The sequence below is a fragment of the Sugiyamaella lignohabitans genome, chromosome B (genome assembly GCF_001640025.1).
Source record: "Sugiyamaella lignohabitans strain CBS 10342 chromosome B, complete sequence".
NCBI classification, from domain to species: domain Eukaryota; kingdom Fungi; phylum Ascomycota; class Dipodascomycetes; order Dipodascales; family Trichomonascaceae; genus Sugiyamaella; species Sugiyamaella lignohabitans.
The window spans coordinates 479,599-496,241 of record NC_031674.1 but is presented as its reverse complement, the minus strand read 5'-3'; the positions used below and the strand labels follow the sequence as shown (position 1 = coordinate 496,241).

General features: G+C 43.5%; 6 protein-coding genes across 6 annotated transcripts; 3 read left to right on the top strand and 3 right to left on the bottom strand.

Annotated features, from left to right (window-relative positions):
• Positions 1-1,577: 1,577 nt before the first annotated feature.
• On the top strand, positions 1,578-3,998 carry ASG1 (Asg1p; the record flags this gene model as incomplete). Its single annotated transcript, XM_018879064.1, has 1 exon — positions 1,578-3,998. One exon carries the CDS (start codon positions 1,578-1,580, stop codon positions 3,996-3,998), a length of 2,421 nt encoding a protein of 806 aa, XP_018737016.1.
• A 202-nt stretch (positions 3,999-4,200) lies between these two features.
• Positions 4,201-5,424, bottom strand: RML2 (mitochondrial 54S ribosomal protein RML2; the record flags this gene model as incomplete). Its single annotated transcript, XM_018879063.1, has 1 exon — positions 4,201-5,424. One exon carries the CDS (start codon positions 5,422-5,424, stop codon positions 4,201-4,203), a length of 1,224 nt encoding a protein of 407 aa, XP_018737015.1.
• Positions 5,425-6,089: 665 nt separating this feature from the next.
• Positions 6,090-6,731, top strand: ATP5 (F1F0 ATP synthase subunit 5; the record flags this gene model as incomplete). The annotated part of the gene is made up of 1 exon (XM_018879062.1): positions 6,090-6,731. One exon carries the CDS (start codon positions 6,090-6,092, stop codon positions 6,729-6,731), a length of 642 nt encoding a protein of 213 aa, XP_018737014.1.
• A 772-nt stretch (positions 6,732-7,503) lies between these two features.
• SPO71 (Spo71p) lies at positions 7,504-11,343 on the top strand (the record flags this gene model as incomplete). The annotated part of the gene is made up of 1 exon (XM_018879061.1): positions 7,504-11,343. One exon carries the CDS (start codon positions 7,504-7,506, stop codon positions 11,341-11,343), a length of 3,840 nt encoding a protein of 1,279 aa, XP_018737013.1.
• A 112-nt stretch (positions 11,344-11,455) lies between these two features.
• CDC53 (cullin CDC53) lies at positions 11,456-13,237 on the bottom strand (the record flags this gene model as incomplete). The annotated part of the gene is made up of 1 exon (XM_018879060.1): positions 11,456-13,237. The coding sequence occupies one exon, from the start codon at positions 13,235-13,237 to the stop codon at positions 11,456-11,458; it is 1,782 nt and encodes a 593-aa protein (XP_018737012.1).
• A 1,267-nt stretch (positions 13,238-14,504) lies between these two features.
• SRF1 (Srf1p) lies at positions 14,505-16,280 on the bottom strand (the record flags this gene model as incomplete). The annotated part of the gene is made up of 1 exon (XM_018879059.1): positions 14,505-16,280. The coding sequence occupies one exon, from the start codon at positions 16,278-16,280 to the stop codon at positions 14,505-14,507; it is 1,776 nt and encodes a 591-aa protein (XP_018737011.1).
• Between the last annotated feature and the right edge of the window lie 363 nt (positions 16,281-16,643).

Sequence of the window (16,643 nt, the reverse complement as noted above, 5' to 3'; positions counted from 1 at the left end):
AAGCAATAATTAAGCATACGTTAGAGTTGTATGCAAAACTAGATTCTCTTGTTTTCCTATTCAGAAGCCTGAATTCGCTACTGACTCTACTCTCTTGGCTCTCATTCTCCTTCTCCCCCTGATTTTCCACCCCTCCGCCTGTTCTGCCCCTCCCCTTAGCTAGACTTCCCCTCGTAGGCTGCTTGTTTTGCTGCCTGTTTCGCCGCGACTGCTTCTTTCATCGCTTAGCCCCCCGCCCCCCCTCCGTTCTTATGTTAGATGGCAGCCCCCCGCCTGTCGCCAATCTCAGTCAGATTCCTAGCCCATCAGTGTCAAGTTGAAATTGCAATCTTTTAGGGCAGGGGTTGGACCGCCAATCACTCCGAAAATAGGCAATTTTCTCTGCTTCTGATTAAGACCGACTCCGAATGGCAATCCACGCATTGCTAAAAGCCCTACTAAGACTAATCTGAATTACCCCACTTGGACCTGGGGAATATCATGTATCCTTCCGAATTGTGCTTACTACTTTCAAGTACTTAATTCAGTTTCTTTTTCTCCTGCTGTCTTTTTCTCTTTCTCATTTATAGTCTGCCTCCGACATCCTTTGGCTGATACGCTTGGATATAATAAAACAGTAAATTGTGGGCGCAACAACTCGACTCAGAGGTAATTTCTGACCCATTTTTTTAGATTTTTGCTTGCAACTCGCTAGCAGACACTTGATTTTTGTTTCTGGTTTTTGTCTGTGCACAAGTAGTTTGGATTATACTAGAAAGTTCATGAATTACTGCCCAAGCTCAATTGTATTATAGTAGAAAAACAGCACCTGGGAAAGAAGGTGAAGTCTCAACAACTCTCAGTCGCGACAGTTTACTGAGGTTAGAGAAACATTAAACGAACAAACACAAAACTAGGATAATTTACCAAAAGTGATTCTGTCCAAAAAACATATATCTACGACAGGGTCGGTCTGATTTCTGGCGATACATCTGCAGAACCACTGATATTATCTAATATCAGTTTGTGAGTGGCTGTCACTTAACGATATAGTTTTGGCATTTATTTTTTTTGGGATATTTTCTTTAAACAACATTGTTCAGAAAGCAGTCAGAACAGTTGAACATTCTGTTTGCTAGAATAGTTCGCTTTTGATATATATTGCAGTATTGATAAGATGGTTTCCAAAGTAGAGACTTCAACACCAACTCAGGGAGCTCCGGCTGCTGTGGCAGAGCAGGAAGCCACTACAAACGGATCGGCTTCCAAAGTCAAGGTTGAAACAACTCCAGCTTCTGCCAACACAAACTCATCAGTGTCACCAGATAGAGAAGAAGATTCAGGTGAAAATAAGGGAAAGAGCAGTTTCCGTCGTGCCAAGTCTCGTGCAGCACGAGCCTGTGAAATGTGAGTAAACGCCGCTTCTATCTTCTAACAGAGGATAGAAATTCCGCAACTCCCGATATACTACTCGAGCAAAACTAGAGTAGCCAGGGGGGTCTGGTGCGGAGCCCCAGCCGCCAGAGGCATCAGAACCCATATACTAACCGCACCACAGATGTCATGCGCGTAAAGTACGTTGCGACGTGACTGTTCATATGCCCTGTACCAACTGTGCAGCTTTTGGATGTGAGTGCCGTATTCCTGAAGTGCGGATGAAGAAGGGCCAAAGAGCATCTAAAAAGCAGAAAACCGAGGATGGCGAACAGGCTGCTCCTGGTATCAGCGGCGGTATCGCTGCTGGACTAAAGGCACAGGCAGCATTTGCCAGAGGAAAGCTGACACCCAATTCCAAAGTATCGGCCAGGTCGGCCATTACTGAAGAGTTACGAGAAGCTGGGGACGGCAAAAGCGGGTTTACCAGGTCTATTTTGTCCGGAAAGGACAATTGGAAGCAGTTTTTGGATCAGAATCTCCGACAACCTGGAAAAATGTCATATTTGGGTTCGACTTCACATGTGAATTTGATTTTCGACAACATTCCTGACTCGGAAGCATTCTATTTTGCAGCTGCCGCAGCTGCGGGTGCAAGTAACTCGAGAGTCCAGCAAATGGATAGAGAAGAAATCGAGATTCTGAAAATCAAGGGTGCTTTCTTGTTACCAGCCCAAGAATTATGTGATGATCTTGTAGAGAGCTATTTCGAGAAAATCCACCCTCTGATTCCCATTATCAATAGAACACAGTTTATGAGACAGTACAACGATCCAGCGAATCCACCCTCGCTGCTTCTAAGACAGGCTGTACTTGTTGCAGGATCAAGAGTGTGTCAGAACCCAGCACTAATGGATGAGTCTGGATCATCAAAACTGGCTACCGCTACATTCTATAAGCGCGCCAAGGCCCTATTTGATGCTAATTATGAAACAGATCGAATTGCGATTGTTCAAAGTACACTGCTGATGGCATGGTTCTTGGCAGGCCCTGACTATGTTACTGACAATGTGTACTTTTGGACGCGAGTGTCACTTACCATTGCCCAGAGTATTGGTTTACATCGAAGTGTCGAGAAATCCAATGTTCCTGATATAGAGAAGAGAATGTGCAAACGTATTTGGTGGTCACTGTTTGCAAGAGACAGATCCACTGCTTGTGCTATGGGCCGTCCTGTAATGATTAATCTGGACGACTCAGACGTACCTATGATCGAATTAGAGGACTTTGATGAGAGTGAACCTGATAAGCCATCTCCATACCCTATCAACCGAGAACACGCGTTGTATTTCATTGCTCATGTCAAGCTTTCCGAGATCATGGGTCTTACCATTCGTGAACAATACTCTATTGGAGCAGAAAGCTCTCGTCGCCAGAACAAGGTACCTAATGTTAATCAATGTGACATGGCAATGGCTGCCTGGATGAACAATCTGCCACCAGAGTTGAAGTATTCTCTGAAGGATAAAAGAAGCCACGATTTTTTCAAGGCTCTATTGCACTCTCAGTATTATACCGTGTTGTGTCTGGTGCATCGGTCGAATATTCTGTATAGAAGAACACCCAACGCCAATGGATCAAAGATCCCTTCGTATCCATCTTGGGGTATTGCCTTCCAAGCTGCGCATATGATTGTGAGAATTGCAGAAAATCTCAAGTCGTTCAACGAGCTTCCTTTCTGCCCGGCGTTTATGGTGTACTCTTTGTTCTCTGCCATGATTATCTTGATTTATCAGATGGAATCTCCATCGAAGTCAGTGGTTGAGAGTGCTAAGCGAGGGGTTGAATCGTGTCACGGAATCCTTGAGATTCTTGGCCAGGTCTGGGATACTGCAGACCAAATTTGCAAGATGGCTCGATATCTTAATAGTGATCCTATGTTGAGACAAAAGATCATCTTCTCGGCCAAGCGTCTTGCTGCTGCCACCAGCTCAGAAGAAGGTACGGAGAATCCGTCTGCCGTTAATTCACCAGGACCTAGCGGTGTAGATAGCGGTTTACCAACTGCCGACTCATCACGACCAGGATCGGCACCATTGAAACGATCATATGAGGAAGAGTACGACCCGAATAAGATTCCTGAGGTTACAAGTCCAAACGTGTCGTACGTACGTGGAAACCAGCCACAACCACAGCCGCAAGCACAGAGACCAGCTCATATCCCTGGTATGACTCCATTGCAACCCAACTACCAAGCTACTCACCTCGGCCAGGCCGTACCTCCAAATATGGACTTCCCTTCTGAATTATTCCTTGTAACAAACACACCACCCAACCCGGTGTTCTTCGAAAACTTCCAGCCATCGCAACTGTTCCCAGAGAGTGTGCGATCGAACAGTGTTGGCCAGCAGTCGTCGCCAGAAATGACTTCTGACAGAGGGGCTAACATGCTTCCTGACGCTCTGTTTGCTTCTCACGAGTCGTTTGGTGACGTTTTCTATGAGAATTTCAACTCGCCACCTGAAGATGTTGGCACTGTCCCCAACACTCTCAACCTTGGTGACTGGTACAAGTTCCTCATGTCGACCAGTACTGCTAGTCACTTCCCCGATTTGCGTAATGTCCCCGTCAAGTCCGATGTCTAAAATAATATATATTTATAAAACTGTACAGAATTTTTTTTTGCCTCTGGCCGCGGGCTCCGCCCAGTTACTTCAGCTAAACTGTGTGTGATTGAGTGTCGAAGCACATAGCAGGATCAGAGGATAAGAGAAGTGCCTAAAATCTTAGACAACAACGCAAAAAATATTAATAACGGATCTATTTACACTTTGTACATGGGAGAGACTATTTATTTTTGCCCCTGGGACGGTCACGGATCTTGTTGTGGTTGATGTTCTTGCCTCTACGAGTCTTGTATCCACTCTTGGAAGGAGTACCCCATGGCGACTGAGGAACCTTGTTACCCTTGGATTTACCTCTACCACCACCGAGAGGATGGTCGACTTTGTTCATGGCCACACCACGCACACGGGGTCGAATACCAAAATGACGCGAACGTCCTGCCTTACCAAACGAACGGTGCTGGTGATCGGGGTTGCTGACCATTCCCAGTGTTGCACAGGCATCTAATGCCACATATCGGTATTCTCCACTTTGTAATCTGATGACGGCTTTTTTCTTCTCAGGCAGCTTCTCGTGCAGACGGCCGTAAGTACCAGCAGCACGACACAGTTTGCCAGGACCAATCTTCGACACACCGATATTGTGAATGATACTTCCAAGGGGGATCATACTAAGAGGCATACAATTACCTTTCTTGGCGATATGGGTAGCCAAAATACCGGGGTCGTTCTCACCACCCATTTTGTCGATAATACGTTGAGGGATTCCATCACGGAATGACTCAACTTTATCACCTGCTCGTAATCCTACACATGCGAGAATGTAAGACAAGGCCGAGGTTTCTTCGTTCTTTACAAGAGCAATATGCGAGCTTCTATTTGGATCATATTCAATGCGGACGACTTCGTGGACACCACCATCAAGTCTGAAGAAGTCAATCAGACGGATTCTTCGCTTGGCACCACCACCTTGGTGACGCACTGTAATCAGACCGTGATGGTTACGTCCACTGTGCTTCTTCCTTGGTACTGTCAATTCTTTTACAGGCTTACCCTTGTGCAGATATGGGTAGATGGGCCATTTATACCATCTTAAACTGGGTGAGATAGGTTTTGGCGACTTCATTTTAACTGCTGTCTTGAACAGCTTCAACTGTCTCTTCATTTCATTATCCTGTTCTTCTAACTCGGTAAGATTCGATCTTTGACCAAAAGGAACAATCTCCAGTTTATTTAATTCCTCTTGTAATTGATTAGATTGAGCAGAGTCGGCGAATTCTGACCTCGTCGACTTTCTCTTCGAGCCCGCTGATTGATCCACAGCAACAGGATCGCTGTTCTCTTCTGGAGATGGAGTTGTACTAGAAAAACGAATCCCGGTGGCAGTCCGGTGCCTCGAAGCCACCGAAATGGTGCTTCTTGCCAAACCAAATAATCGCAGTGACATTGTAAATATATGTGTGTGATATCGAACCAAACAGGTATCGGTAGTTATGACAATGCTATAGCCCGATCCAGACTAAGTCTCTGATGAGTCTAATGAGCCTAATGAGACTCAGGTTGACGTGATGCGAACAAATGGTTTCCGACAACAGCACTGATGTTATGCAATTTCGACCAGGAAATCGAAGAAAGAGTGCAATCCAGTCTTTGATACCTTTCTTATGGTTTCTGGACCAGTTTTAGTCCTAAGTCCTGCCCGCCAAAAATTCTCAATCGGGGGTTTAAAGCTGGCTAGAACGAGGACTTGAACTCTGGATATGCGAATGTAACTGACCACTGCCTGAAAATTTCAAATTTCAGTTTGATCTGCATCCCCTGCCAGAGACTACCAGACTGAGCATGTATTAGGGTAAATGCACGTAACGCGATAGGCACGGCTGTGCTTCAAATTAAGGGTTGGTTGATACAGCCGTTGGGAGAAACGAGCTGTGATTTGTCGGTTGAGGTTCAACGAGAACTTTTTGAAATTCAGTTGACACCATACTATACATACTGAAGTAGTAGCACTACATACCTAAGTTGTAACATCAGTTCCGGTCTTCCTTTTCATATTTGGGGACAATCGAAAAGTATCCCAACCAAAGTATAAAAGACACACATAAAATAACCATGTTTGTCAGAGCTCTTCGCCAACCTATGGCCCTCCGTGCCATTGCTCGTACCTATGCTACCAAGGCCTCGACTGCTCCCCCTGTGCAATTGTTCGGTATCGACGGTTCCTACGCATCTGCTCTTTATACTGCTTCCGCCAAGGACTCTACAATTGAGGCTACTGAGAAGGGTCTTACTTCCTTAAAGTCTTTGATTTCTGAGGACGCCAAGCTCGCTACTATCATTGCCAACCCTGCTTTATCTGCATCTGACAAGAAGACTGTTGTCGAAGCTATCTCTCAATCCGCTGGTTTGGACAAGACTGTCAGCAACTTTTTGTCTGTCTTGGCTGATAACAACCGTCTTTCTCTTCTCCCTGAGGTTATTACCAAATTCGAGGTTCTTTCAAATGCCCACCAAGGATTTGTTGATGCCACTGTTACCTCTGCTAGCCCTCTTGATGACAAGACCCTTGGTCGTCTTAAGGCTGCCATCTCTCAATCCGAGTTTGTTGGTGAGGGTAAGAAGCTACGTATCACCAACGACGTTAAGTCTGAAATTTTGGGAGGTCTTGTTGTCGAGATTGGTGACCGTACTGTTGACTTGAGTGTCTCGGCTAAGATTGCTCGTCTCAACAAGCTTTTGACTGACTCTGTCTAATCGCTTAAGACCAGACTTGGCTACTATTATGTATGTATACGAAAAAGAGCGAAAAAAACAGACTATAATATAAACGATACGAATTGGTGTTATATAAAAATGCATTAACCCTCTATAACTCTGTTTCTGGTCCTACCACTGGTCCTACCCTACAGCCGGAAACCCCCCTGCTTCTCTCACTTCACTCGCTTCACGCGAGCCAAAGTATTGGGTGTCCTGTTTCAATTTCCAATTGTCATAATAAGTCAATTGTTATGTGTCTTGGCCATTATGCTCTAAATTGGTTATGATACTGGCTTATAGTAGAGCCTGTGATCTTATCGCGTTTTCCCATACCCATGCAGTATCGACATGTACTGAGATGCTTATATATATGCAGGTTTCGTCCATTTGATCCTGGCTTGCTCGCTACTAGCCTATACAGACCAGAGTGGCTATTTACACTCTTCTCACTCGGTTCATCTGTGAGACCCATCTCGTTGATAACTAGGTATGTGCTTATCTCAGACTATAATATTATCATACTTTTGCCTCGGTTACATCCAGTGTTTCGTGAACTGTCTCTTAGAAAGCTCAGCCCCTATTTAAACACGATTCTCATCTTGCTGTATTTGTAATATTCACACTCAAAGTATCCTGCGAATCAGCTCGAAACAGGAGCAAACATGTGTACGGAGCAGAGTTTCAGCCACTGGATACGATCATGTTTGGTTAATTAAGAATTTAAACTAACATTTCAACAGTATGAGTATCTCATAACGCCTGTACAAATATGACCTCGTCGCTATCTGCCACTCTGGAAGAGATGGATCCTGAGGCTGATCATAAAGACCCTAATATTATTCGCAAATCATCATATACAGCATTGAGACTTTACAATGAAGTGCCTTCCCAAATCGACCAGGAGACTCGTATAATTTTTGTGGGGCCCGTGCCTATGGAGTGGTTGGTAGCTAATAAGAAGACATACGGGTCCTGGGGCAAAATGAAATCATTATTTCCAAAAGTTTATTCGCGATTATGGACTGACCAAGGAAGTCAGGCAGCTGCCAACGATGATGTTAGAAAGATTACGAATGCTGCAGTTGCTGCAGCTGCCAATAGAATGGCTGCTGAGCAGCAAAATGGTAATCCTGTAGAGGGGGTAGCTACTTCATCTGGTAGTATTCCAAATACAGGTGGACCCCTTGTTGCTGGTCCTGAAGGTGTCATTCGAGCTATTGATGACCTTGTTATAGCACCAAGAATCAGTGTAGACTCCACTGATCCAATGACCAGCTTCGATGCCGTTTCTGACGACGACGCATGGATTAGTACTGACGACCGACCAGACCTTGTGCCGAATCATTCATCGGATCTTGTACCTCAGCGGTACGTGGCAGCTGACGATCTGGTCTCTTTAAATCTGGACTCCTCTTCGATAGCAGAACACGTATTGGAAAATGAGGATCCTGAACCTGAAGAGGAGCCCGGTGAGAATGAGGAAAGTTCATATCCACATGCAGACAGAACAGATGATCTTATGCTATCACGTTACCTGACAACTGAAGGAGCTACGTCCACTCTTCGTACTTTACCAGCTGCTAGTGATGAATATCCTTATAATTCAGGTTCTCAAAATTCATCTCAACAATCGCTTAGTCGTGGGTCACATTTTTACTCTAACACTAGAAGTTCTCGGAATGAAAATGTCTCCCATGATGGCGATTCGCCGTTAGCTTCCTACGGCAACGGCCCGACTGGCATAATTAGCGATGACGACTCAAGAATGTCGCCATCACCACGATCGACGAGCCATCTTTTAGGGGATACATCACGACCACCTAGTCAACTTGACTTATCAAGTTCGCATTCAAAAACCTTCCAGCCTGCTCTTGTGTATAAAACTACACCCCATACGAACTCAGCATCTGAACCAACGCCGTTATTCACTGCTACCGATTCTTCTGTCTCCACAATGGGATCGATGCAGTCTTATTTCACTGCCAGAGAGTCTGTTGTTAGTACCGGTAGATCCGATTCTGAATCTTCGCGTAATAACTCGTACTTCCCACCCCAGGATGACTATATTGCATCTAATGCAGCTGACTCTGTACAATCGAACGGCTCCACGGATGACTCGTCCACATCGACAGTAAAACCCAATAAACCCCACGAGCATTCTTTATCTGGCACTGTCCCTCTTGCTGCTGAGACATCTACAGCAACAGCTGTTAATCAGATTGTTAGTCCTAGTGCGAAGTCGTATCTGGCTGATATTCTAGAACGTGATGTTGCTGCTTTGAAGAAAAAGCAGACCTCCGAGGAAAATAAAAATGCCCAACAAAAACAAGCTAAAAAGGCTACTTCGGTCAGAGCACCGACTTCAAAACTTTCAAATACTATTCAGAAGGCAAAAAAGAAGCCTGCTAATGCGGGCAGAAGAGTAAAACAAAAGTACCAGAAGCATAAGCACTCGTTCATGGTTAGTACTGACAAGTTGCTAAAAAGAAAAAGAGTAGGAGAAGTTGTCATGATTGAAAAGCTGCTGGTATTAGTTAAGGCTGCTCCTGAAGATAGAAGGATCCCCTCTGATTTCAATGAAATGGAACAGATTGATACGAGACTGGTGCAAAGATGGAGAGAATATGTAGTTGTGGCCCGTAAGAGCGACAGTAGTGAATCTCCCATTGACCTGCAATTTTACAAATCAAGGCAAATTTCGAAAATTGAAACCCACGACCAGCAGCACAAGCGAAAAAGTGATAAGCCTGATTTTTCGGTTGGTGTAGGAAGTCATTGTGAAGTTAATTTGTATTCATCTTTGGATAAATCAATTGTACTTTGGAATAGAACATCTCTTGGCGTTGAACCGTCCAAGAAAAAAGACAGCATGATTTATATATTGCGTGCGAGATCTGATGCATCTGCGTTGAATTGGCTCTCGTTCCTAGCTTCTATCGTGGGGATTTGCGCTGAGAGTTTAATCACTGTGAAAGTCCCGGATTTAGGTGTAACTATAGATGTTGAGATTCCTTTCCAGGATATAGAGACGATTCGGAGGTTTGAAGACCGGTCTCAGCTTGTTTCGCTAAAACATATGATGAAGCATTCCTCGCACCCAAGTTGGATGGGGACATATATTGTAGAGAAATGTCTCGATGCCATGTACCAAGTGGAGCCGATAAGAAAACAATTGGATCAGAACTGGCGTGGAATTGTCAAGGCTGGTTTGGTTTGGAGACGGTATGATCGATTGGAGTGGATGTTTGACCTTCGCGGGGCTCAGATGCAGTCGAGCTGGGCCATGATGAAGACACACCATGAGCTAGAGTTACGACCAAAGGTACCGTTCTCGCTACCCATCATGATACAAGGGAACCCTACGCCATTGGCGGAACCATTTCCTATTGAAGGTTTTGTAACGAGATTAACGACATGGAGGGGAGAAGTGCGTAAACAGAAGTTGTTGAACAGGTCATACTTTCACACGCATGATAACTTACTTTTCTATGCGTTGCCGATAAGAGCTCTTCCACCGTATGTGGGCAGCGACACGAAGGATATCCCCCTTATTTGTGAGATTGCTCCATATAAAACAGACTCGCACGGTCGTATAGAATGGTTAAACCATATCAAGAATGTGGAGGAGTTTGATCAGTATGATTTGATAGCTCAGTTCGAAATGAAGAGAAGAATTGCATCCATTTCTAGATCGGATGGTTTTGTAGATTTGATTGAATTAAGAGACATACGACCCGAAGATGACGATAAGGTTGTGCTTGTATTCAAATCAGGGACAATTTTGCGGTTTCAAGTACATGATCTCGAAACACGAAACATGTGGCTCAAGCAATTGCATGATTTGATGATATATTGGAAATATCGTCGTCGTGAAAGGATGATTCGGACTAATGCCATACGACAACAGAATCTAGACATCTTACATATTGATGAGGATGCTGAAGCATTTGTCGGTGAGGCCGCTGCAAAATGGGAGACTGATAGAGGAGTGGCGGACCCGTTGACCTACAATATTGCTGGCATCGCCTGTAGTCGGAGCTTGTACATGAATGGTATTCTGTTTCAAAAGCCAACTAAATTTTCAACATTTAGAAAATATTACGTGGTTCTGACGCTTACGGATCTAATTTTGTACTTGCCGTCTCCATCATCTGTACACTGGACCGAAGGTGGCTATTGTTTAACTGAGCGTCTTAAAAGCACTTACACACGGGTTAACAATTATCGAGTACAGAGTGTATCGCTATCTGAGTGCTATGTCTATTCTGGTCCGGTGACTTCATCAGATCTTCTAAATCGGGAAAATACCTTCGATAAAGAAAATCCAGGTAGACACGCGCTGCCTCGTGCATACGCCGACGGTTGGAAGTCAGCTGAAGAGGAGTCGTTACGATGTTTTGTTCTATGGTTTGGTAAGAAAAGCTATGCTCCTACGAGTCGAAAAGACAAGAAGCTATCGTTCAAGACGGTCAATCGACTCGGGGCAGGTGGCACATCCATGGTATTTATGGCAAGATCGCGACATGATCGAGATCTTTGGGTAACTGCTCTTAACACAGTGATGAGTAGACTTGCAGTCGATTCGCACGAAGACATTGTTGTAACTTAGAGCGTATGTTATTTATTAATTATTTATTCTTAAATGCATTTTTTTCGTAAACATTTCTCTTACTCAATATTAATATAAATAATAGAAAGAGGCAGTAATATACTTCGAGCTCTTATGCGAGGTACTGATACGATGTAGTATTGTTAGCCTTGACAACTCTCTGTAAATACTCTCTTTCAATTAGTGTATCGATAGTCTTCTTAATATCCGGAACACGTGGCTTGAATCTCCTTGATTGTTCCAGAGTCTCTTGTACTAGGTTTACGTGAGTCAGTTCCTTACGGGCCTTCATAATACGGACAATAATAGCCTGCAAGAACAAGTGACGGTCGTCTTGAATTTTCTTCTGAGTGTCCTCAGTGTCTTGTTTCTGTTCAGTCTTCAATGGTAAATTAAGGTTAATACGAACCTTCTTAGATTTGAAATTGGGATTATAGCTGAAAGAGTTGCTTTCATCACTGATTTCGGTGTTTTCCGGGTTTTGGAGAAGTACCTTGGCCTTCAACAAGAAGTGTAATGAATTTGCAAGATATTCCTTTGAGAGACCAGTTATCTCTTTCAACTGCTGGAAAGACAGTGTATCGGCATCATTGAAGGGTAGTAGAATTGCAATTTGAAACACAGAGACCTGGAAGGTATATCCAGTCTTGGAAGTCTTGGGGTAGTTGGCACGAATTTCACCTTTGCAGAAATTCCATAGCCACATGAGCTTACGTCCACTGTGTTTGGTGCCATAAAAGTTCTGAAATCTATCAAAAGTTCCCACCAATTGTTTGGGTAATTCAAAAGTCGGTTTGAGGTCAGGTAATGGCCAGATACTTTGAGCCAGTACATAAGCAGTGAAATCAACGTCTTTCTTCTCCAGGGTATTTTTAAATTGATTCTGGAGGTCAGCAGAAGTTTTCATATCTTGGAACATTCTTTGCAACTTATTTGTGTATTCATATCCACATGCTTCTTTGAGCTTGGCTACCATGCTAGTTTCTGCATCCTCTGAAGTCGATGAATTATTAACAAGACGCTTAGATAACAATCGAGAATAGAACTTTTCAAATGCATCTTTCTCATCGAGATATTGGAAGATTCTCATGATTCCATTCAAACTAGCATCGATGTCGGCTTCTCCAGTATTTTTTGATGATTTCTTTAGTAGCGAATCGGCATATTTGGCCAACAATTCTGGGGTTTTTGAGTCCTTGTCTAGTTGTTGGGTTGGCTTGGCAATAATATTGTTATTAATAAATGCTCTGCAGCCATTGTCAAGCGCCCTTACCAGATCCTTGTTATTCTCGAAAGATTCCGAAACAAGTGCACTGTACTTCATATGAACCACTAAAAGACTATCGACATAAGCCTTTGGATCGACTGGTCCGCCCGTAGTTTGGGATTGAAGTTTCTGTACAGCTTCCATTCCTTGCTTCTCAACGTGAGCTTGCAGCGCCTGTTGAATTGGTACCAAACCACCTTCTACACGACTCAACAACTTATACATTGTATGGAAATCCTCTTGTCGGTCATCTCCTAAAAGAACTTGGAATTCGTTTTGAATGGCAGCGGCATGGTCGCTAATCAATACTTGGTCACAGGTGCTCATTAATCTCTCTTCTGTGTATTGATGCAAGTACATCTTGACTCGCTGATACTCTTCATTTAATCTGTTGTTGGCCTTTTTGACATACTCCACCACGCTATTATGAGCCAAGAACTCTTTTGATTCGTTGGTATAATAAGTTCTAGTGTTTTCCAAGAAAGCTGTTTCAAAAAAATCTTGGTATACTGTCAAATTAATTCTCTTTGTGTTCTGTTCATCCAAGCCAAGAGATACAAATGACAGGATAATTTGTTTCAAACTGCTACTCGGGATGTCCTCACCGTTTCTCTGCCGCTCAATCATAATTAGTAATGCAGGGACTAGAGCTTCTTGAATAGGATCAAACAAATGTTTCTTCCAACGAATCAAGCATAACGTATTGATATCGTAAACATTGGTTCGACCATCTTCTCTTTCTCTCTTAACCCAGTGTCTATTAACATAGTCGAAAATATGATTCAAGTACCTCGCTCCAGTTGTGTATCTATCCCAAGACGCAGTGTAAAACTGAATCAACGCTTCATCGCGGTAAACACTACCTTGAGCAAACAAACTCTTAAGGTGTTGTTCTAAATAGTTTTCAAGGTTTTTGTAGAGGTCTTCACCAAGTAGCTGGGCACCACCCCTGGTAGCACTTGATGAGAATAGTCTTGTTTGATTAGACTGTTGGTTATGAGATACACAAAAATTGTGAATGGCACTAGTTATTGTTAGTATTAGTCTTAAACATTAGTTTATACACCCAAACACAGTCATAGTCCACTTTGAATAATGCTATGCTGAAAGTATTACCGGGTGTTCAATTGTATTTTTGTAAAGAAGCTCGTATCATATACCCCCTTGGTTCCATACAGCTCGTTTCAGTGAACAAAGGTCGGTGCCAACTTACGTGTAAATGCTCATATACTAAATAGATGTTAGTAAATAATTTCTAGGAGTCAACTTGGGAACACTGGGGAACAATTGGCAAGTCTCGCTGCATAAACAACGCTCCACCGCAATGCTAGGGAACTACTTACCATAGAAGTGCTTATACCACCAGTGATATCCTGAGCCAAAATTTTGTTTACACCATCTTCAATGTATCTCCATCTAGTCATTTAGTTAGTAGAATTCAGAACAATATATACCATTTCAATACTTACGTTGCTGGTAAGTCATCAGCTCGAGGAAGCTCGAGAATCTTAGCGGTAGCAGATGTTCGACCATTGATAGGAGTCGGACCAGTACTGGCCGAAGACGTTGCAGTCGTTCTTCTTGTCGCAACCATTGCCCTATCTCTTTGTCACGATGGTTAGTCTAAAGTTGCTCTACGACAGAAATGAATATGGGCCAAGTGAACCTAGCAGTTGACGAGACTGAGTAATGTAAAGATCGGAAACCTAGCAATACACACAGTGTGGTCAACGCTGTATATGTCCGTGTATAAGCATACATACCTTATATCAAAACTTAGTTCAAGACGCCTCTCCTCAAGATGCTTCATGCGAATGCACCCCAGAATTTCGGTGGCAGTATCGGGTTACAACTTTATACGTGTAAATTGTAATTGATGGATATATTAAATAAATTACTGAGCGACTCGTTCTACGAGCCTAAATATGCTAACTGTGAAAGTAAGAATCCACATGACCAGAACCATAAACAGAAACGAAGCAAGAACTTTCTGAAGATCACAGATCTTGGAAATATAAGGGAGAAATATAGTGACAGAGGATGAGGAGAAGGAAAAGTCCTGACAGACCCACGTCCTGTCATACAAAGTATTGAATGTCAGTGATAGATTTGCCGCCGAAAATATAATGAATAGCAAATCCAGCATAATTAGTCTCATCTTGGCTCGTGCGTCCCTTAAACCCAAGGGTTTACCGGAATATTCATCATAGGTAATGTATACCAGATACACTAGAGCTGTGGATTGGACAACTATGGCCATAATGGTCGAGGGCTGTTGATTGATCCTATTTGGTTTTGCATCGTGTGACCGTTTGTAAATGGAGCTCGAGACTGCCAGGGCTATAATAGATAGAATAAATATCGTTGCACGTAACGTCAAAGGGATAAATGGATTATTGAGGAATATTTTCCTCAATCTTGGTTTATACTTTTGACGAGACTCATGGGAAACAAGATATCGTGCGGAGGAAATGTGCAATGGCTCGGTGTCCCTTCCAGAATTACCGGGATGTGTCGAATCCGGTTCCCTCTGCTTGCGGAAAAAATGCCTTAAACGACCCAATCGTGATATTCTATTTCTTCGTAGTTTCTCTAGCCGTAACTGTCGTTCTTCTTCAACATGTGCCTTCCACAATCTATCAAGGTCTCCTTGTCTATTAAGAGCCACTTCATCTATGATGCCTTGTGATTCATAAAATTCGTGCCGGGCTGTCATTGCCAGTAGTTCCTGCCACTTGCTAGTGCCTCTAGTCATATTGTCTGAGATGTTATTTGGTATCACAAAAGATGGCGTTGCTCGTGCTGGAAACTTATAATCGTCACGTTCGGAATAAGATATGCTCTGTCGTCGGTATGGAACAGGCTGTGCTTCAGAAAAGTCTCTATCATCGAATGCTTGTCCTGGGCTCACATCCATTTTTGACTTCTCATTCAGCTCAGTATCGGCATTTGGGTCTGGAGCGCTCGGTGAATAGTCGAAAAAGGCGGGACCCCCGGTTCCCGGAATCGTATCAGAAACCGCCTGTTCTTGTTGGTTGGTTGACTTGGCATTAGGTTGTGAAAAATCGTTAGGTTCATCTTTCTCATTATTGTTGACTGACGAGCTGGAAATGTTCCGTTGCTGCTTTATATCGTCGGCATGGACTAACTGGACGGGATCTTTGTCTTTGGTTTCCGAACGCAGTTTTGGATAACGGAATACTGGCCTATCTAAAGCTCCTCTATTTATTCCTAGTCCATATGCCTGTTTTGATGTACCGGAAGAACTTCGAGCTGTTGGTGGGTCAGACTCATTGGTTTTATCGTCTTTGCTTATCATACTCATGGCTGCCCATACTGGGTATGGCCTTGGTTCTAGCCTATAACCACCTGTACCAGCAACTAAACCCACATTATAAGATCCAGAACTAGCCGTCGACTTTGTGGGTGTTTCTTGTCGAGATAGCGGGGGATTCTTAGGAGTGGTTACCTTGCTCGCAGCAGACCCAGACCGGTGGCTCCTCGTTTTTTGAGGTGTAATTGGCGTGCTGCGATTCCCTCCTCCTTGTGATGTTGTGGGATGAGGATTCCATGAGACCGAACCTGATCCTGAGCCTGATCCTGATGATGTGCCATTGGCTTCCTGTATACCTTGAAGACCCAGGTCTCCACCACCACCACCGCTAGCCATGCTAACAAGCTGTTTAGTTGGTGATCAAGTCCTTCACGACTTGCTCACCTTCAAAAAAAGTAATAATGTCACTAACTGTGCTTCTCAACTGTCTCCAAGCTACAGTGTAACTTCTGTATAGTTCGTTAGCATCAAAAAAAAAATTAAACCTCGCCGACTGTTCCTGATCTTATATTGTTTATATTATGCTTGCCTATCCTCGGTTTGTGCAGGTAAGGCTTCTTTGTGAATAAACTTTGTGGGTAAGGGTAACCAGTCATTCGCCGTAGTTCTAGAATACAAATAGAGTAATTAAGACTCGTCAACATGAATTTATAAATATCCAATAAACTTTGGGTTGTCTAAGAATGGCTCTAGAAATTT